Here is a 21,467-nt window from a genome sequence, read left to right as displayed (position 1 = left end):
TAGATATTTCAATCATTTACCAATCTCATTAATTTCCACCAACCTTTAATTTATGTGGGAGGATTAAATTAAAGAATAGTTACATTACTATTCATGTTAAATTTTCGTTTTTATTGAACTAAAGTTTGATTAATCAATGTTGTGTTTTTTAGAAAGGTCTTCTAGTAGTATACTAATTTTGTTATGAACTATGACTTGCTCATTTGGTAAGATTGTATAAGAATTGAGAATGTTGTGATAGTTTTCACAATTTGTGAGGTTTTTATGTCTATAAGAGAAAATACAACTTAAAATATCCAAATTGCATGTTCAAATAAGGTTTGAAATCATGGTTTCAAACCATGTCCAAACGGGGCCTAAGAGTTGCTTTCACGACTTGAACCCGTGACCTTCTGATCATATAGCAGCAACTTTATCAATTACGCCAAGGCATCCCTTCAAATCATAGAGGTAGGAGTAATTAATAAATCGGTAAAACAGGGGATGCAACATGTCTTAAAAATGATATGCATGAGTAAGAAAATACGCATATCAAAGTGAATATTACATTACAAGAACCATAAGAAATAAGCATTTGGAAATTTCAATTTTAAAATTCGAAAGTAAATAACATCCAACTTGTGACCTTTCCAAGAACTCTTCGTTTCAAGAGTCTCTTTTTTCCTTATATATTTAATTTTCGCTGTAGAAGCTCTTATAACAAGGTCTATCTTATTACTTCAATTTACAGATAGTTTATTTTATTTATAATAGCGACGAATCAAGTGTCGTCACTAGGAAATTACGATATTTCCCCTTTTTTCTAATGAAGACAGCTGCACACTATATCTTCGTCTAATATCCGTAGGATCTCAAAAATAAAATCAACATGGAAACATTATTTTCTCTTTTTGTCTTGGATGCTTTTCTCTTCTGTATTCGGTAAAGGAGATTAAATCTAATAGCTGAATTAAATTTTACATATTGATCATTATGTTATTCATGGCATAAGACGACGTTTTACCTTTTTGGTTTACCTTTCTGTAAATATTAGAATCTACAAGATAATACTAAACTAGTAAATTCCATTAGACTCCCTGATCTAGAAGTCATCTTTAAATGCTTTTACGGTTTTACCAAAACTAGTAAATTCCACACTCGCTCACTCTACTTCGCTGGCTCAATTCTGTTAGATTTAACTGTCCTTTTTGAAAAATTATGTTAAATTTAAGGTTTTGGACCAAATTCATCACTTCTTTACATAGATGAAGGATTATATCGGTCAAGATAGCATATATAAAGGACCAATATAAAGCAACATCAGTACATTAAGGGCTATATTGGTCATTTCTCTGATTAGTCAATTTTAATTTTCAGAACCGACATGATCGTCTGTGCATGTGCAATTCAAACGGCGGTATTAACTTCCTCTCATAAGCATTAAATTTGAGATTTTGCAGGTTGTCAATTTTATCTTTCTCTTCTTCTCTTTCAACAAAAAAAAAAAAAAAAAAAAAAAAAAAAAAAAAAAAAAACACAAAACTGTATGCTAATCTTAAAGTGAGTTGAAAATCATGAGGTTTGAGGTTCAATTTTTAAAGATAAAAATACTAGGTGATTTCTCTTTATTTGTCTAAGCTTTGGTGGATAGAATCATAGAATTACCCTATACCCATGTTAGTGGGAAATAATTCAAGTAATCCCTCGAGATACCCCTAAGCTAACCCGAATACCACAATTATAAAAGAAAAAGGAAAGGAAATGTTAAGGAATTGATGTTTAATTCGAAGATTCTGTGTTATATCCTAATTGTCAATACTAATCCATGTTCTAAGCACATTAACTATTTTATATCACTGTATATATATAATCTTGTTGTCTTATGTGATCATATCGTCATTTCATATCTTTTTAATGAAACAAACGGGAATGATCTTTCCGTGGTTTTGTAAAGAAATGAATTGGACAAGGAATTAAGCAAAATATACAAAAGGAAAGTGGATAGGATGATATTATCAATAAATGGTACATACATTAGGTGTGAAAAAATGCAATTATATAACTCTCAATATATAATAATGCACCGATTTAGAAATGATCAAGACAAAATAATAAATAAAAATATATGACATAAGGGTTGATCTTTATAAGAAGAAACCGGCAGTAGAAGCAATAGCAGCCATTAGAATTGGAACAAACAAAGCAGTGCCATCATTCTCCATGGAAGGTGAAGGTGAAGGTGCTTCTCCTGCAGCCAAAACTCCAATATTCCCAAAAGCTACAAGCATCATTATGCAAATTGTGAAAACCATAGCCAACTTATTGAATCCCTCCATTATATTATTGATTCTCTTAAGTATAAATTTCTGAAAACCTTTTTTCTTGAAATTGGAACTTGATAAGAAACTGATGGTTCTTTTGCAGGATTAAGGATGTCCTTTTATAATGAATCACTAAGAATCTTTCCAGCTACACTTGTATTGTTTAAGTCTAATACTCCCTCCGTTCACTTTTACTTATCCACTATGGACTTTGCACACCCTTTAAAAAATAATAAATGAAGTGCATATTTTAACATGATACTCATATTAATTGGTATATAATTGTATTGAATTTGACAATGATTTGAAATGAGTAATTAATGCTAAGGGCAAAAGAAGAAAATAAATTATATTTCTTTTAATATGCGAAAGTGAACAAGTAAAAGTGAAAATCTATTTTTAGAATAGTAGACAAGTAAAAGTGAACGGAGGGAGTATCAAATTATTTTAGTGATGTGCAAGGCTGGGTTTGTAGGGTGCATGATTACAATAATTTGGTGCATGATTACAATAATTAATGTTTACTTTCTTAATTAATATGGTCGGAGATTTTATTTCATTTATGTAATTGATGAACTAGAATAATGCTTGACGACATTTACATTTGGTGTGTGTTCTTTGATATAGTTGTATTTATTGTCTATTCATCATCATCTGGCAAATGGGAGCCACGTTAGAGTGTCCTTTTTATTCGTCATGTAGTGCATTGGACTCGCTGAAAGGCAGAGACTAGTCTTTTGGACATTCCACTTAGCATTTATTTTTTATGTTCAAAATGCATTCTTATTAATAAAAATAATTTATTTTTTTTAAAAAAAGGATACTTCTCCGGATAAAAAGATAAAATAAAAAAATCCACCTATTTAATTAATTTTATTTTAATTTTATAAATCCCAAACAATTTAATTAGGGGTATTTTGGTCATATATATTTTTATACGGAGTAATGGTATGTTCTGGGGTGTGCAAATGGTTAGTGCAAATGACATTACGTAATATACTCTACTCCCTCCCGTCCCATATTACTTGGTCATTTTCCCTTTGGAGTATATCATAAATAAAAGATATATTTCTTTGTCTTACCCCTATCTCTCGATAAATACATTCTTATTTGTCCAAGAATATATATAAATAAGATGGAAAAAATTTAATTAATTTTATCTTAGTTTTGTAAATGAACAAGTAATTTGGGACATATTTTTTAGCGATATTATGTAAGAAGTAATATGGGACGAAATGAGTAGAAATATTAATTTATTTTTCTTGTTTATATAAAAATAGATTTTTTACTTTTACTTATCCACTTTCGCATATAAAGAGAAAAACAATTTATTTTTCTTATTTTATCCTTAGCATTAATTACTCATTCTAAATTATTTTTCAAGTTTATTAAGACTATACAGCAATTAATATGGGTATCATGATAAAATAGCACTTCATTTATTATTTCTTAAAGGGTATGCAAAATCCAAAATGAAAGGAAAAATATTACTCTGAATTTCTGAAATGTGATATAGTAGAAATTTACTCGTATTTAAATATTTACTTTAATATGAGTCAAATTGTTAATAATTTGTATAAGATTTTTATCGAGTGCTCCCAATGAGACTTCAAACTGAGTTTAAATTTATATATCGTCTGTATAAGAGATGTTTTATACTATCAGATCATCATTATTTATTGTAACACATAAATATATATATTTTTTGTAAAATTAAACATCTCACATTTTGAAAATGGACCTAAAAATATTTTTTGAATAACTTGATAATGCAATTTTTTTTGTTATAGTGATAATATATACTCCCTCCGCTTCAATTTATGTGAACCTTTTCAGAGTATGAGGGTCAAACTTTATAACTTTGACCACAAATTTTGACATAGATTTTTCAAATTTGTAAAAATAAATTTATTATATTTAGAAATTACATAAAAAGTATTATAAGTCATGATAATTTATAAATCAAATAATTTTAAAAAGATGTAAGAAAAATGTGGTCAAAGAACCACCTCATAAACTCTTCAAATAATAATAGATTCACATAAATTGAAACAGAGAGAGTATAAGTTAAACTAAAGGGAGCTATCTCTCTCGGACACCCAATGAATTTGAAAATAGTTGATTTTGAACTGTTTGATCCTCATTTGTCTTGTGAGGAAGCTTTCAAAGTCAAAACTAAAATAAAATTTGAAATTTTGGATATAAGCAAACGCTGTCAAAAGTTCCAGACTACTCAAACCTACAAGGAAATTCTATTAGAAATTAAAGATTGCTAATCTGTTTTGATGACCATTCATCAAATAATTGGAGTAATTGACAGAATCCTCATTATCCATTTCCAGTAAATAAATTGCAAAAAACGACTTATACACCTTCCGTTTCAAGTTATGTGATACTTTTCAAGTTATGTGATACTTTTCTAGAGTCAAATTGAATTATAAGTTAAATTAAATTATATTAACTCAATAATTTAAAATTAAAATTTATATATTTGAAAATTATATAAAATGTACTTTAAGTTGCAACTTTTATCATATCAATTTATTTGAAAAAATACATCTTAAAATATTGGTCAAAGTTCATGCATTTTGAATTTTGAGAGGCAAAAACTATCACATAAATTAAGATAGAGATGTAGTCATAATTAACAGTAATATAGGAAAATCATCATTTTATTTATTGTTCAAATATGAGCAAGTAGAAAAGAACGAAATACGTACTAAAAGAAAAACAGAAGGAAAGAAGAGCAACAACAAATGTCATCCATGCACAGAAAGAGCCCTATACCTCACTGACACTGCCCCCTCCTTCACCGTTCTCCACCGGTGTGTCCATCCTCTTCCCCATCTCTGCCCCTCAAACTAAACGATAACGACTTCACCGGAACCAAGAACCTCCCCGTAGGTGGCACCCACAGATGAATCAATCCTTGTGGCCTTCCAGATGGTCTCCAAACTTGCACCGCCAAGAACTGTATAGGATTACTCTCCAAAAGTAGCTCTGACGTATCTCCACCTCCCTTCAACACATCCGATAGCAAAACTCTAGCACTCCCTGCAGGCTTCTCTCGAAGGTGGCCGTGAGCGTAAATGTCCACGTTTAAGGCTGCCATGATGTCGTTTTCAAGCAACTTTTCGCGGAACTTCACCTTTACCACCTGGTTCCAAATGGGGTTTGTCCCGTAGTCGTTGTCATCGTCGCCGTGCTCTGCTACCTTGGTTTTTACCACGTGGACGTTCCTCTCTACGTAGACCTCGGCGTAGGTTCTCATCTTGGTCAAGTGCTTCACGTTTTTCAGGTCCACTGCAGAGTATATGAGAACTTCTATCTCTCTTAGCCGCTCCACCGGCCTCCGCCGTAAATGCGAGTCAGGCATTTGGAGATGGATTGGAACTGATAAAGCAGAGAACTGTGAGAGTGATTTGTCGAATGCCTGCTTGCTTTATCCTTTTTTAGTGAAGTTATATATATACCCACAACTTGCACCGACTCACCCAAAAATGATTTGGAAGTTTTTGATTGCATAAGAATTTAATTTGAAACAATGAGTATTACTACTAATAGTGGTTTAATAGGATTTCCATTTCCTGTAATTAATTTTTCTCTTTTTTTTGCCTATCAGATTCACACAATCTACTGTCAATTTCTCGTGAATGTGTGTATGATAATCGAATGACATGCTACATTATTTTGCGCTACTATATATATTAGGCTACTGTTAGAAGTAGTACATTATTTTTGCTCTATTATTAGCATTATATTACATTATTCTCCAAATTCACAAATCACGAGCAAGACATGAAAATGATTTTCACTAACCTTAATTTGAAAATAACATTATAGTAATAAATACCTTTAAAGCTCAAGGGAATGAAGGGTGGGGGTAGGGGAGGAAAGTAAAAGTTAATTATGGAAGAGGAAAATAGTGTAAAAGTTAATTATGGAAGAGGAAAATAGTGTAACATCAAAGACTCCATGGCCCAATGGATAAGGCGCTGGTCTACGAAACCAGAGATTCTGGGTTCGATCCCCAGTGGAGTCGGTTTCCATTTTTGCATCAGGAACAGCATTTCCACTCTATCCATCCTTTTGCGCATCAAAAGTACAATATCCGCTGAATTTGGCCTCAGCATTAGCACATGCCTAAACACTATAATAACAAACATTTTTCTTTGCTCTAATCAGTAAAAATATGAGACATTCAAGAATTTTTCTTTCACCAAATTACAAAACATTTGCTTGTACATGATACACAGGCAACGAAATCAAGGGAACCTTCACAATTTTTTCTACATTGGAGCATTCTTGATATAACAATTGAGCTCTCCACTCGATGATACAGCTGCACCGAAACTTGAAACTACTTGGTCCCTTCTAAGAAAGTCCACAACTTCACGGTGCAATATGCATCCCGCAATTAAGTTGCCAAAGCTGATGCTTGCGATCACTAACCTCAGGCTTGTTCAAATGAAGCAGAGATTTAAACCTCCAACCTCAAAAGCACCTGTCAGCCAAATTGAAGATGCACAAATGTCATGCTGATAGAATTATGGCTAATTGTTGTAATAAGAAACATAACGGTCTTCTTGGGGATGTGAACAGGATTTGGAGTACCAACTTAAGAAGAACTTCGAATGACTGGGAGGTAAATAGGGCTGCTAAATTCTTCAGTCTTTTAGACATATCAGAAGCTAAATAACACAAAAGAGCATAACACGGATACAGAACACTAACAGAGTCCAAGTCCTTGGTCATGGAAACAAATCTGGAGATCCAAAACTCCATCGGAGGCAGCTTTCTTAGCTTTCTTTACATGGATTATGTGTAGAGAAGATTGCCTCACTCATGAGGTTCTGAAAAAGAAAAGTTTTGCCCTATGTAGCAAACATGTTTAGTGGGAAACATTATGACAGCATTTGCCGCTTCTTTTTGCCTTCCAGGTTACTATGCAATTGTAGCAGCTTTTATTATGTTCTGAATGCAATCCGTTATGCCAAGGACAACAAATGATATTCTGAAAGGCTGGTACAGAAAAAGCCTACGAATGAGGAGATTACTATGGTGGAAAACTATACCTGAATGTATTTGGCGGACTGATTGGACCTACGTTGCTCGGACTCTTCAAAAATGCTAGCAGGTGTCAGATCCTCTAAAAGTAGTGCATTTTTGGATGATCAGACACGAGTGCAGCGGCAATTTTGGAGAGTCCAAGCAACATAGGTTAGGACCGAAAGGAATAGAAGACGTTTTGAAGATTGTGCTAGCTCCATCAACAAGATAAAGCCTAACTGTATATTTTTTGTTTAGCTTATTGTGTCAAATGTAACACGTAATGAGGCTGAAACAGTTCTAGAAAGTAGAGACACAAGAATCCCTACAAAATTAGATGGGGCATACTTTTGCTTTTTGTTTTTTCTACATTGCACAGTAATAATAGCACATCCTTTGGGCTGTTCAAATTAATAAAACTACTTTACCTTCTCCAAAAAGAGTATTCTTGGAACATGACTTATCAAACAATCAGCTTTCTAAAGTTTAATCTAGAATCAGCAATACCTTACTCCTGCTAAGTCCTTAATTTTAATATTAGATTACATGAATAATACAAAAGGGTAATCGTAAATATTTGCTGATTTTACAAAACTGATTTCAAACATGCCTTACAAAAATATTTAACATATATCACAATCCAGAATTCAATACACTGTCAAAATAACCAAGGCTTATAGTCTAGTAGTCGAGAGAGAGTCTTCCAGATGGTAGGAGTGGGTTTGATTCCCAATATATCCCCCTATGTACTTTACCGAAAATATACCGCCAAATATGTTCAAAGAGAAAGGAGGCGAGGAAGGAGGCGAAGTTGAGCGCCTTTGAACGTATGTTAACTAGAAGAGAAAAAAGGGGGACCGAAAATTGTTCGAGATGTGGATCATAAAATGATCATGGCAATATTGTTGAGGAGACAAGATGGAGATGGCGGTATATCTCCAAACTCTTGTAAATATTTGAACATACGAAGGCGTTTTTGGCTACAATTAACTGAAGAGCGACCGGATCCAAACATGCCTTACAAAAATGTCATCTTTATTGCCCGAAGAATGGAGGCGAGTGTAACGATCCTCTATATATCACAACAACTCCGCTAAGCCATACTATGAATTCAATACACTGTCAAAATAACCAAGGCTTATAGTCTAGTACAAAGTGTCAGAGAGAGTCTTCCAGTGTGTGATGGTAGGGTCGAAGCACTTTCCAGGTTTGATTCCCAATATATGCCCATACTATGTACTTTACCGAAAATATACCGCCAAATATGTTCACAAGACTTGCCTAACCAAACTTGTTCATCTAACACACACAACATTTCAGTAACAAGAAATCAGAGTGAGGTAGGCGAAAGTAATTGGGGAGAGGAGAGTAATTGGACACCTATACGGCGCGACTGCGCCTACCGAGGATACGTGACCTTAGTCCCAGATACATCCGTTCATAGTAGTCGCATTATTGCACTTCATTATCCGTTATTTTTTTTGATTATAATTGTCAATTTCCGTGTTGTGATTATCCCGTGTTATCTGTGTCGCTTGCATTATTTCTTCCATATCGCTTGAATCTCTTTTTCCGAATCTCTTAACCTTATCTTACTTCTTTTTACTTTTATCGAGCCGAGGGTCTTTCGGAAATGGTCCCAAAACACACTCTACCCTCTGCGTATGCACTGGGGTCGTTGTTGTTGTTGTATGTTCAAAGACTTGTAAGTTCATTAACACACACAAACATTTCAGTAACAAGAAATCAGTTAGTCCCAGATACATCTTCATACCACTTCAATTTTTTTGAATAATTGTCAATTGTGAAGGTAAATAACAAACACAACTGTTGAGGCCCAAAACACCCATGCTTCATGATGTCAGTCAGTAAGAAACCAATAATCTCCCGGTGTTATTTGGAGACTACAATAAACCTGAAGCTTATATTCTGGTGAAAATTTCTGCACACACAATACTCCATAATGTAAAAGATGACGAAATTCTTCCAAATAGAATGGGGTCACCAATCACCATGAAGTTTATGGAAAGCTGGTAACAATATCACAATATTCGGATGCCTAAGCGGAAAGGAAAACGTTATTGTCGATTATAGAAGTTAGAAGTTTACCCCTCTAGTCTATGTCTGCTCTGACTTGGAAGCCTTCAATTTCTCAATCTGCTTGCGGAGATAAGCCTGCTTTAGTTTTTCTCGACGTGCTGCAACTTGTTCTTCCCTACGGAGCTTGAGTTCGGATACTTTTTCCCTTGCTTGACTTGCTTCTTTATGAACCTCCCTGAGAACAGCAACATGCAATGCAAATGTAAGCAGCTAAATTTTGTGAACAGGTTGAATACAGTAAGAGAAAAGAGACTGATGAAGCAATAAGTGAACTTCTTCGCAAAACATTAACAATAATTTTTTGCACTTCTCTACTTGAGTTGAGGGATCAAATTCTTTGCTCAATTAGAAAATTACTTCTCAAGCAAACTACCCGAGAAAAGGGAGGGAAAAATAAACAAAGACAAGAATAGGAAGGAGGAAAGGGGTTTCCTTTAAGCTGACAATTAACAACAAGCTAATACCTAGGATGTCATAGCACCCAAACTCCCCATCACCAAAACTCAGTGTCTTGTAATTTATTTGATTTTGATGAATACTATATAGTGTTTCTCTTTTCTATGTTTGTTTATGGAGCCCTTCTGTGTTTTTGCACATGAGCAAGTACCATTCTGACCATTGATAGGTTCGTAATTCTTCCATCACAATTGAGTAGACGTTTTATTTTCCAAAAGCTATTAAAACAAATAATGCTATGCATAAAATGAATCAGACAGGTTTATGAGTTACTGCAAAGTCTTGCAAACATCTTAAACGGTGTAAAACACAGGAATTAGTTTTTTCTATTTAATTAACCCATAGAAACATCTAAGCTCAAAATAGAGTGTATAATTAGTGATACATACATTACAAAACGCTTATGTTCACTTCTGTCGAATGTGCCAGCTTGGCGGCCAAGTCCTGCAGCTTTTGTGTCTGATAGTAGGGAGGCATCATCATCTCCATCTTCATCTGTTGGATCAGTGTTAGAAGTGTCATGCTGTTGAAGCTGCTCAGAGTCTCCCTGATCCTGCCCCTTCCGAAAGAAATCAACACAGTACTTCTCTTCGTCCTCCCCGTCAGAAAGCTCACCCCTCACCAGCTTATCATATAACTTAGCCTTTCGTTCTAAGGCAGCATAGCTTACTGATCCATCTTTAATTGCTTTCATCTCAAGCTTGTCCCTTAAATGAAGGAGAAAATAGACATGAATTAAGCCTTTATACACAGGCACAGAATCATAATATTAAATGAAGGAGAAAGTCATGCATATGCCTAAAAACCCTCAAGGTTGCTTCTTCTCTATTAAAACCAACTTCTCCCCTGCAAGGTTGTTTATTCTCTAATTTAATTACAGAGTCTCCACCAACCCCTACCTAAAGGTGAAAAAGAATACCATGTATAGAGGGAACTTGAAATGGGAGGATAAAGCAATTTGCTACGGGCAGACACTGACACGTACAAACATGATTTGATTCTCATAGCCCCCTGTACACCCATATATAGCTGGAGCACCTATGAGCTAATTACTCTAGCGTATCAGATACTATGAATTATGCCCACAGGCCACCACTCTGCTTCCGGTCCTCTACCCATTGCTTGACAATTATGCCTAAAACAATATGAATACCAAAAGTGTAAACATGTGCAGGACTTCAGCAAATTATCCCAAAATAAGATTTTATCCAGTTTCACCACAGGACTCAATCAATCAGAACAAAATATAAATTTGGCCCTAATTTCCCAACCCCACAATTGAATCAAACAATAAATTCTATTCGATGACTCACTAACCACCATCCTTTCCCAATTCCAATCCTACAACCAAACGCCAGAACTTTAATCACATATACAACTGCAATGTGTCAAACACTTTAAAACCAATTCCATAGCTTAACGCAGATTGCTAGATAATGTCAGTTTCCACTCTTTTATAGTGTCAAACTATGATTAACACATTCTTATTTAATTAACTAGATTCCAACCTCAATCAAGAAACCCCAAAATCCTGAACACAAAAATTAAAAACAAGTAGTACTGCTAATTAACAACAAAAAATAGGTCAAGGGAAGCAGAAAATATACTTGGCCTCTCTAGCATCAACCCCAGGATTCTTAGCCGAATAGGCGTTCTTAGCAGTTATCTTTTTCTTGGCCCGGTGGATATCCAGATGCGAATAATTCGGGTCAGCAGCACAAGGGGGATTGGTCTCTTTAGCAACACGTTTGGATTCTTCTTGAGATTTGTATAACTGGGCTTTAAGTTCAAGGATTGAAGAAGCACCTACGCCTTCAATTGGTCGGATCTTTTTGGGCATGATGGTGGATTCTGTTAGCCATCCTAATGATTCCACAACTACCCTTTTCTTCTCCGACCCTTCTTCCCCCATTGATTTGTATGCACAAATTCACACACACACACACGACCCTTTTGGGTTTTGATGGTTCTAGATGTTTGTTTCTTTGCTTCTTTCTTCTCGCTGTTGTTTCGGTTTTGGGTTAGGATTGAGGACGGGGCAATTCTTAGGGCCTCTATTTGAAATACAACTTTTTATAGGGGCTTTCTGAGAAATCAGAAACTTACGGATATATATATATATATCTATATTTTTTTTTTTCCTTAAATGTTTTTTATTGCAACAGAGGAGAGGAGAGAGAAGGAAAAGAAAAGGGGATGCTCAGGGGTAGTTTGGTAACTTTGGTTGTCGGTTCGGAATAATATTATTCATGTATTAAAATTAACATAATTAATATAATTTTATATTATTTTGTAAACTCAGCACACCGTGTGCGGCGTTTAGTTATCATTTTATGGTTTCACATCAATAAAAACAAGTACTCCTTCTGATTCAATTTAGGTGATTGTGTTTAATTGTGATAAAATTTAAGAAGTAAAGATTGAAACTTGTGGTCTAGCATAAAATTATAAATTTTTGTGTGCCTATAAATCATCTACTTAAGGATAATATGAATTTTTTTAAAAGTTAAATTATTACTACTCCCTCCGGATCAAAAAAAGAGTCCACTTAGCCATTTGCACGCCCCTTAAGAAAATACTAACTTCTAAACAAAAATAGATAATTTGACTAAATTATCCCTAATTAAATAGGCATTGGGATTTGATCATATAACACTTAATAGGGACAAATATGAAAAAATAAAATTAATTCTTTCTTGATTTGTTAAGTAGACTCTTTTTTTAATTAAAAAAAAAGGCTAAGTGGACTCTTTTTTGATCCGGAGGGAATATTAAATATACAAATGTGTCATTCATTTTGATAGTGACTAAAAAAATATAGTATAACATAAATTTGGACGGAGGATTATAAGTTATGAATCAACTTATTTATTTTATTTTTGCAAGAGACCCCATAATTAATCCCTATATAACTAATAATGTGTTTAGGCCTCGTGTATTTGCACTTAATGGAGATTTGAAGCTAAATAGTTCAGACCTTAGGCCATTAGGCAGCATTGGCTTTTATTAAGATTAAGACGTCTGAATCTGAATGCACATCCGAATAATTAAGATTATTTGTTTTCAACATCTAAATATGCATAATTTATCTATTTGTAAATATAATAAATACACAACTCAAAAAAAAAGTAATTAATATTAGCAAAAAAAAGATTAAAAGATTAATCAATTAAACTCGTTATTGGATTAAAAAATGAAACATTTATGTTCGCTCTTTCATAACACCTTAAATGACCTGAAATAACTTTTTCGTGATGGTTGCAAAATAGTGTTCATACACTCGCGAACGACGTCGGTTTAATTAAAATAGGACATGTGACAATTGGTTAAAACCATAACCAAAAATCAATTACAAGAAAAAAGAAAAGGAAAAATTATTTTTCACCAAAATAAATAAATAAATTACCAAGTAAAATAATACCCCACCCCTCCTTCCCCCTTTCTTATTGTTTTTTTTTTCTGGTTTTTATTTTTTTGTTTTCATTAGATTTTGATCCATTTTGGAAGCATATAATTCAAATATTCTCTCTCTACATTTCTTTATTTTTTTTGTTTTTTTTTCTCTCAATTCGAAAATTTGATTTTCGAATTTGAAGCTTTAAATTACGTTAATGGCAAGTTCAAATCTCAACCAAACAAAGTAAATGAAAAGAGATAGAGGATTTTTTTTATCATCCACTCAAAATGGAGCCCGCATACGACTTATTAGCTTTGAGCCTCAACAATGGACTTCACATATTCTTCTTCAATGAAGATATGGACTTAAAAATAAGTAGACCAAAATTAAATTAATAATTAAATCAATTAGGTATAAAATATCTTTAATTATTTATGAAAAGTTAATATTATTCATGACATATAAATAATTATAAATTTTATGTATATAATTAAAAAAAAATCGCAACCAAGTTGGTGTCAATTTGTTTATTCGGGAAGGGTTATTTTTTACTATAACCATAACCAAACCAAATACTATCAAGTTGAAATATTAAAAAGTGTTGGAATGAAAGAGAAGGAAGAAGAAGACATAAAAAAAAATAAAATCCAAAATTAAGCCCTCGGTTTTGTGTGAAGGTCGCGTTTTTTAAATTTTCGTGTCTTTTGGTTTTTTAACCAAATCGTGAAAGTTTAAAAAGGCACGTAGTTGGTGTTAAGCTGCTATACATTTAATTTACTTACAACATATAAAATTTAAGTAAAAGAATTACTAAATATTATATCAATAAAATATTTTAAAAAATATTACTAATATAGCTATTAGATCAAACTTCGTAAAATATGAAAGATTGATACATAAATGAACATTTTATGTTAGATTAAAATTGGAATATTTGATTGAAAAGCTCCACCAAATGAGTTGCATCTGTGGATTCTCTCTCCATCTCGTCTCCTGCCCCTTTCTTCCCCATCTCCCTTGTTATATGACGGGTTCACATAGACCCATCGAAATTTCAATGAAAAACAGAAAACATCTAAATTTTTCATGAAATAAGATAATAAATGGAGTAGTGAAAATTAAGAGATCCAAAATCATTAAAGGTTGAGGATCATAAATTTGTCATGATATTTATTGTAATACTTTGGTGTTAGACAGAGAGTGTGGATGTTCTCATGGTATTTTTCACTTTCAATGACAACCCACATAAAAAAAATGTCGCTTCACTAGAAGAACAGATCGATTTCGAGTCCCATTAAAGCTACAAGAATTATCAGTGTTTATCCTATAAACAACAGAGAGTAGCGGGAGGAGATTTGGGGAAGGACTCTGTGGTTTGATAAAGAAAGGGTTGTATTAAAACCGTGGGTTTGATGTATGAACAGTTTGAAGACACCTTCCCAGTTCTGATCGAATCAGAGGTCTTCAGACACAAAAAGTGATGGAGTTAAAAACAGAACACAAGCACTTAATGAGTTAAAAAATTAATGACTTAGATTCAGATTTCCATTAAGTGCAAATAAATGAGGCTAACTGTATTTATTTAGATTAAGATCGAAGTACTTATTTGGTTTGAATAAGTCTTAATCATTAAGATCTTAAATAAAATCTTAATATCATTAAGAGGTATTTTTGTACTGACAGCTCCGCCTCCTACCCCACCCTCTCCACCACCCCCATCACCCACCTAGCTACCCCTACCTACCCACTCCCCACCCCCACCCTCATCCCACTACCACAAACTATCTCTGCCATCACAACCACCACCACCGTCAACCACTACCATCGTCTCCAACCACCAACCATATCTGCCCTAACAACCACCACTGCTATTAACCACTACCGTCAGCCGCTACCAGACCTACCACCTCCATTAATATAATCACATCAACAGTCACCGCCACTACCACCACTGTCATCATTGTCGCGGTAACTATTAGCCACTATCACTACTACATTGAATCCTTACCAACCATCTCTACCATCATAATTACCACTATCGCCAATTGTCATCAACACTATTGTCAACCACTACACATTTTCAGCCGCCACCACCACCAACATCGTCAATTATTAACATCAACCAATTCCACAATCACAACTACCACCACCGCCACTACCAACCACTACTATTGCGTCAGTCATTAAAACACCAACCACCTCCATTATCACAACTATCATCACCGCCACCACCACAAAGCATCTTCACCATCACTAGCTAATATAAATGTTTCATTTTAAATAAACACATTATGCACATTCAGATGTTGAAAAACAAACAGTCTTAATCATTTACTATTCAGATCTGGAGACAACATCTTAATCATTCAGATATCTTAATCTTTAGGAAAACAAATGAGGCCTAACACATGCATAAAGTCTTAATCTTCATGAAAAGAAATGAGGCCTGACATATGCATAATCGTTTGGTCGGAGGGATACGTTATCCCCATGTAGATGGATTGGGTGGGGATAAGACGGGATAACTCCTGACATATGCATAATCGTTTGGTCGGAGGGATACGTTATCCCCATGTAGATGGATTGGGTGGGGATAAGACGGGATAACTTATCCCACCTTCTATAACCTTTTATCCCATATAGATGGGATTGTGTGGGATAACAAATGAATTATCCCAGCAACCAAACATAGGAGAATTCTAATCCTATGACTAATAATTCCATCCCATCCTATCTCTCCTACCAAACGACTCCTAAGTCTCTAACAAGCAACCAAACAACTTTGGGGTTGTTTGTACATGTGACACTTTGATAATGGTTCATTCCCAAAATATTTACATTCACTCACCAAAACTAGTGCATCTCAGCTTATATTAAGAAAAAGTTGAGTATGTCAAAAATAACCCGTGGTGACCAAGTCACAACTTATCCCACCTTCTATAACCTTTTATCCCATATAGATGGAATTGTGTGGGATAATAAATGAATTATCCCAAAATATGTACATGTGACACTTTGATAATGGTTCATTCCCAAAATATTTACATTCACTCACCAAACCTAGTGCGTCTCAGCTTATATTAAAGAAAAAGTTGATTATGTCAAAAATAACCAGTGGTGAACAAGCCACAACTTATGATGCCAAACGGGTTCTATAAAAAAGCTTTGACATTTGCCCCCATGCAGGATCGAACTACAGACCTCCAGTTTACAAGACTGGCGCTCTACCACTGAGCTATAGGGGCTATGCGGTTGCAAGTACTTTGCGTCTCCAAATGGTTCATTTTTTGTGTTAAAATTTTCGTTTTCCATCTCAAAGATTCACACTGGTTTCTTTTCTTCTTGGAGGACCATTTCTTTTAGGGGTAGGTCCTGTCTGGACAGGAAAAAACTAAAAATAAAAGAGTGAAATTGAAATGAAATAAAAAAGGACTGAAATAGAAAAAAAAATGTTTTCAAGCTCCTCCCATCAAACGTAGTTTTCCTCAATTGTATTTTTGTTTGTTGGATTCTTTTTTCTTTTCTTTTACTAAACGGCAAGCAATATAATATGATATTTTATGTATTTCATTTTTGTAGGTAAGTTTTGTTTTTTGGATTGTCTATTTGGTAGTTTTGTTTTTTGGATTATGTATTTGGACATGTTGGAATGAATTATTAGTGAATACGTCCTTCCTGTAAATAAATTCTATAGATTTGAAAAGTATTTTAAAAATGCCAAATCTTGGAATGCTTTTCGGTCGACAATATTCTAAATCTCACATAAAAGGCTCAATCAACCATCTCTTTTTCCGTCCATGTGAAAAAAAGAGAAGAATATGATTAATGAAAGTTTGAAAAAAAAAAAAAAAAATACATATGATTAATGAAAGGCTACATCCCTTGTATGACTACGACTGCTACTACAAAATCAAATGTAAAAACACTGGAAATGAAATACCACTCAAATGAAACCAACTTTCCCAGTGAAACCGCTCAGCTTAGATCAGTGGCAAGTGCAAAGAAATTAGCACAGTTCATTTATCAGCAAGAAAAGAATATGCAGAAACTTTGGAACACATATAATTAAGCAACATCTCACATTAGGCAAAGGAAGAATGATCAAAGGAACCAAAATAAATATGGAAAATGGTGAATACATACTGCTTGTACATGAACCATGTAAATACACATTATTCAGAAGATAGATTATATGTGTCTGGGACACATGGAAAGTGAATGGCAGATAGCATTGGAGAAGCCAAAAGTTCCACAATGTTCAAGTAAAGTTTTGCTGAACATTTCATCGCTTCTTATTGCCGGTTGCAACTTCCCAAGCTTGTAAAATGTGGTTCACTATGTCCTCTAGGCCAACCCCATGCTTCACCTGCAGTTGAATCAACACATTCATATTGCAATAGGGATCAGTAGACGAAAAGGACCCTGGGACCGTGGGACTTATTGCTGTTCGTTTAAGTGTCTCTCACCTTTTCCTTTTCAGTTTATGAAGTTTCTATATCAAGGAATATTATCAAAGAAATCTATCTGAACTAGAATATTTGTGTTATTTGGTCACTAAGCATATCTAATCGCATCTTTATAAACGAAGATTCTGAAGCTTCCCCACCTTCATCAAACAACTTCAAATAGACGATGAGGGAAATGCCCCCAAAGAATCACGCAAAACTACAGCAGAACAAAAGATGCATGTCTGACATCAAAACAATTTCTTTCACTTTTGCCTTGTGTCATTGTATAGTTACTTATTTAAGAAAGCGAATGTAACATGGAATGCTAAGTTGCCACAGAAAATATTCAAATTGCAAAACAAAGCCAATACAACTTTTTACACTGATATCAGTCCCAAAGTGACCAAACTATTTTGACTAGCATGGAAATTGAGGATCAATTTCAAAAAGTATTGTTGTGATTAAGTTTACTGAATATCAGAAGAGTATAAAGAATTCTAATCAAATGCAAACAATTCAAATGGTACCATATGTTGGTTGACTTTTTGGAGATAGAAAATAGTTTATTTAAGAAAACAGGTCAATCTATAAATTGGACAAAGGGAGTAATTTCTAAACAGCTTGTACAGTTTCAGAATTCACAAGAAAAATCAACGAAATTCGCATCATTATTTACTCTTCAAATAAAGGAGAGTTATGAGCTGCAACTTTCGTAGTGCTCACCAGTAACACACTCCAGAAAGTAAAATAAGGCACTTCTATAAAGAATGAATACTATCAGTTATTTGGTTGAGAGTGTTAATCATAATAATAAGAAAAAATGAATAGGGCCGAGAACGTTAATGAACCTGAGCAAAAACAAAAGGACCACCGTCCCGCATCCGAAGTGCATCCCGCTCCATGACAGACAAATCAGCCCCCACAGCTGGTGCCAAATCGGTTTTATTTATCACCTAGTAAGAACCAAATAAAAATTTGACCATGTGTATACAGAATTTTACCATTGATAAATTTTGAAAGTCAAACGTGCAAAATAAGAAACATACAAGAAGATCTGCTTGGGTAATTCCAGGACCTCCTTTTCGAGGAATTTTATCACCAGCGGATACATCTATTATGTAGATTATGTAGTCAGCGAGTTCCCTACTGAAGTTGGCAGCTAAGTTGTCTGCAATGAAGGAAATTTCGTTTAATGACGAGAAACCTAAATTGGATTGGGTTACATCTAATCATAGTGATATCTTGTCTTCTTATCAAACCAAGTAAGCAGTGATGTAAGATGACCATTATTTTATATAAACTTAAATATCCTTATTAATTTGTGTGCGCAAACAGTTTCTGTGACCAATTACCTCCACCAGATTCACAGAGTAGTATATCTGCTTTGTACAAATTAGAAAGCTCCTCCAGAGGTCCAAGATTAATGCTTATATCTTCCCTAATAGCAGCATGTGGGCATCCTCCTGTTTCCACAGCCCGAATCCTTTCCTCCGGCAATGCTCCATGTTTTATCAAGAACTCTCCATCTTCTTTTGTGAATATATCATTTGTTACCTACAAAGAAATTGCATCTTAACTTTGACAAATATCATTCTATATCTTAAAACCAAAAAGTGAAGATTTCTTGAACATAGGAATTTCTGAACATCAAAGACATGCTTGCACATAACTTATTTTCTGTCAAACCAACAAATGTCTAGTAAAAGTCCCTAAAATTTGGTTCGAAGTTTCTGCAGATGCCAATCTGTGATGTGTAGGAACGAGTTGTTTAATCATGAAAGAACAAGAACATGCAATTGTAGAATAAAGAATGATGTTATGCCACTTGAATGACTCAATCAAAAGGCAAATTGCATGAAATCGCATCTTCCATCTAGAATATCCATTTAACTATAAAAAAAAAATCTAGAATTTCTAATGATGAGGCAGAGAAAGGTATGAGAACCATCAATTAAACTTTAGCTTCGTACTTCAAATGACAAAAGGGTATCCTCAAGTTCCAAACAATTGTGCAGACTAACACGCGTTCATGAAGCAATTATGTAAAAGAAAGAAATTATTGGTGGTACATACTGCTGCAAGACTGTATGTTTCCCTCAAGAGTTTGCATAATGCCAGCATTAGAGCTGTTTTCCTGCATATGAAAGAACATTCAGTCCCTCAAACTCTCAGCAAGTTCAACCGAAATTTTACAAGCTAATTACACGAGAGAGAAATTAAGTGTGGGAGAAAAGGAATGGCAAAAGCTAATATACAAGAAAATTCAACTCACTTCAGTACATTATGAACTGAAAAGGAAAATGCACGTGCACACAAACAGATGCACACACAAGAGAGAAAGGTGTGCAGTGGCAGACTTGGGTTCAAAAAGTTTAATTTTTATCTATAAAAATGATCCATTTTACTTGGGTTGCTTCACCTGAAAGAAAATCCTACTTATAACAGATACCAAAAGCTACTCAATGTCATCCTCCCCGTTCTGCTCTCATTTCTCAAAGATCAATTTTTCTTCTTCACTCGTATCATCCTGTTCGCCAGTTACTGCTTACCCCTTCCCAAAGAAAAGAAATAGAATAGTTCCCGTTTTCTTACGTTAAAAGCTCAAATTCTATAAATCATATGGAAAGCATAGAGAGCTAAACAAATGGAATAAGACTAGAAAAGAGACCGGCAAAATACTTTGAACTCATACTAAAGAACTATAAATATTACTTAATATATTGAAGCTAAAATCTTATGTAGCGCGAACTGTCTAAAAATGCTACCGCACCAACGTCAGGTCCCTTTTTGGAGAATCCGGCACGCGCCCATAGGTATTTCTGAAGCGTCCAAGCAACATAGCTAAAATCTTGCACATTCAGATTTCAAGCTTAGCACAAAAAAGCAAGGATGGTGACCACACAGGCTAACATAAAATTTTGGTTAGTGGAAGCAAATAATGAAACCCCTTTTACTTGAACACACATCCAAAATAAGCATTAATGAAAATGAAAATGTGAATTACTAGAAAATTGAGGGAAAACAAGAAGTACCCAGTACCAACAGGGCCACCAATTCCAATAGTAAATGCTCTTTCACTAAAACTTCTCAATAAGTGGAGGTGCTCTTCTGCTAAAGTATCCAGGTGAGTATATTGGTTCATGAGAATGAGGAGCCAGCCCATCATGGCTATGGTATACCTTCCCATCTGCACCTACCCATGATGTTGCTTTTGTCTCCCTAATACAAATTAAGACAACTATTTAATCAAGAATCAACCAAAACAAAAAAATGACAGAGTAAGTTCGTGAATTTAATACTCATGGCTATGTTCATGATGGTGATGGTCATGGTCATGCATATGGTGATCTGAAGAAGCCATTAGAGTGGAGATTCTCACAGAGGGTATCTGAGGGGAACAGGGGAGAGATAAGATTCCGAATCTACCGCTGTAGATAAAAATATTCCATAAAGATTTATCCGACTGAATCTCTTTATTGGGAATAGTTAGAGAAAAAAAAATCTCAAATGGTGGTCCCCTTATATTTAAGAGTTAGTTGAGTCCGGAACCAAAATGATCTCAAAAAAAACATTTTGAACTAAAATAACCAACAAAAAAAAAAAAAAATGTTTACCGAACTACCTACTGCGCTAAAACAGTTAGCAGGGGCAAATTAAGATTGGCACTATAATCGCTATAGCGCATTTATCGCTTATAGTGTCCGTCTTTTTTTTTTT

The 21,467-nt window shown here is 34.3% G+C and overlaps 2 protein-coding genes and 2 non-coding genes across 7 annotated transcripts; 1 reads left to right on the top strand and 3 right to left on the bottom strand.

Moving 5' to 3' along the window:
- Window positions 1-6,269: 6,269 nt before the first annotated feature.
- Window positions 6,270-6,342, top strand: TRNAR-ACG (transfer RNA arginine (anticodon ACG)). Its single transcript has one exon. It is a non-coding gene; the product is annotated as a tRNA-Arg (tRNA).
- Window positions 6,343-6,481: 139 nt separating this feature from the next.
- LOC132042621 (uncharacterized protein At4g18257-like) lies at window positions 6,482-12,000 on the bottom strand. 4 transcript variants are annotated; one of them, XR_009411525.1, is made up of 6 exons: window positions 11,513-12,000; window positions 10,295-10,612; window positions 9,459-9,624; window positions 9,124-9,379; window positions 6,919-7,322; window positions 6,482-6,804 (listed from the first exon to the last, which is right to left on the bottom strand). XR_009411525.1 is itself a non-coding variant. In XM_059433160.1 (4 exons), the coding sequence occupies exons 1-3, from the start codon at window positions 11,815-11,817 to the stop codon at window positions 9,468-9,470; spliced, it is 780 nt and encodes a 259-aa protein (XP_059289143.1). In that variant the 5' UTR covers window positions 11,818-11,999; the 3' UTR covers window positions 6,482-6,804; window positions 9,459-9,467. The 4 variants fall into 4 exon arrangements, 1 of the variants encoding a protein (XP_059289143.1); XR_009411527.1 differs by lacking the exon at window positions 6,919-7,322; XR_009411523.1 differs by lacking the exon at window positions 9,124-9,379.
- A 4,475-nt stretch (window positions 12,001-16,475) lies between these two features.
- On the bottom strand, window positions 16,476-16,547 carry TRNAT-UGU (transfer RNA threonine (anticodon UGU)). Its single transcript has one exon. It is a non-coding gene; the product is annotated as a tRNA-Thr (tRNA).
- An 853-nt stretch (window positions 16,548-17,400) lies between these two features.
- On the bottom strand, window positions 17,401-21,217 carry LOC132042610 (urease accessory protein G). Its single transcript, XM_059433152.1, is given in 8 exon segments — window positions 17,401-17,668; window positions 18,599-18,703; window positions 18,797-18,918; window positions 19,103-19,304; window positions 19,824-19,884; window positions 20,783-20,839; window positions 20,841-20,969; window positions 21,050-21,217. Coding segments are annotated over 8 exon segments (822 nt in total). The 5' UTR covers window positions 21,112-21,217; the 3' UTR covers window positions 17,401-17,584.
- Between the last annotated feature and the right edge of the window lie 250 nt (window positions 21,218-21,467).

Source organism: Lycium ferocissimum, chromosome 2 (genome assembly GCF_029784015.1).
Source record: "Lycium ferocissimum isolate CSIRO_LF1 chromosome 2, AGI_CSIRO_Lferr_CH_V1, whole genome shotgun sequence".
In the NCBI taxonomy this organism is placed as follows: domain Eukaryota; kingdom Viridiplantae; phylum Streptophyta; class Magnoliopsida; order Solanales; family Solanaceae; genus Lycium; species Lycium ferocissimum.
Note: the sequence above shows the minus strand (reverse complement) of the source record. Positions and strands in the feature narration are given on the sequence as shown.

Excerpts from the sequence above, each read along its gene's own strand:
- LOC132042621 (XM_059433160.1), bottom strand. The coding sequence starts at position 11,817 with ATGGGGGAAGAAGGGTCGGAGAAGAAAAGGGTAGTTGTGGAATCATTA. Across the intron at positions 10,613-11,512 it reads GTTGATGCTAGAGAGGCCAA|GGACAAGCTTGAGATGAAAG; the intron begins GTATATTTTCTG and ends CCTTCATTTAAG. Across the intron at positions 9,625-10,294 it reads GAACATAAGCGTTTTGTAAT|GGAGGTTCATAAAGAAGCAA; the intron begins GTATGTATCACT and ends TGCTGTTCTCAG.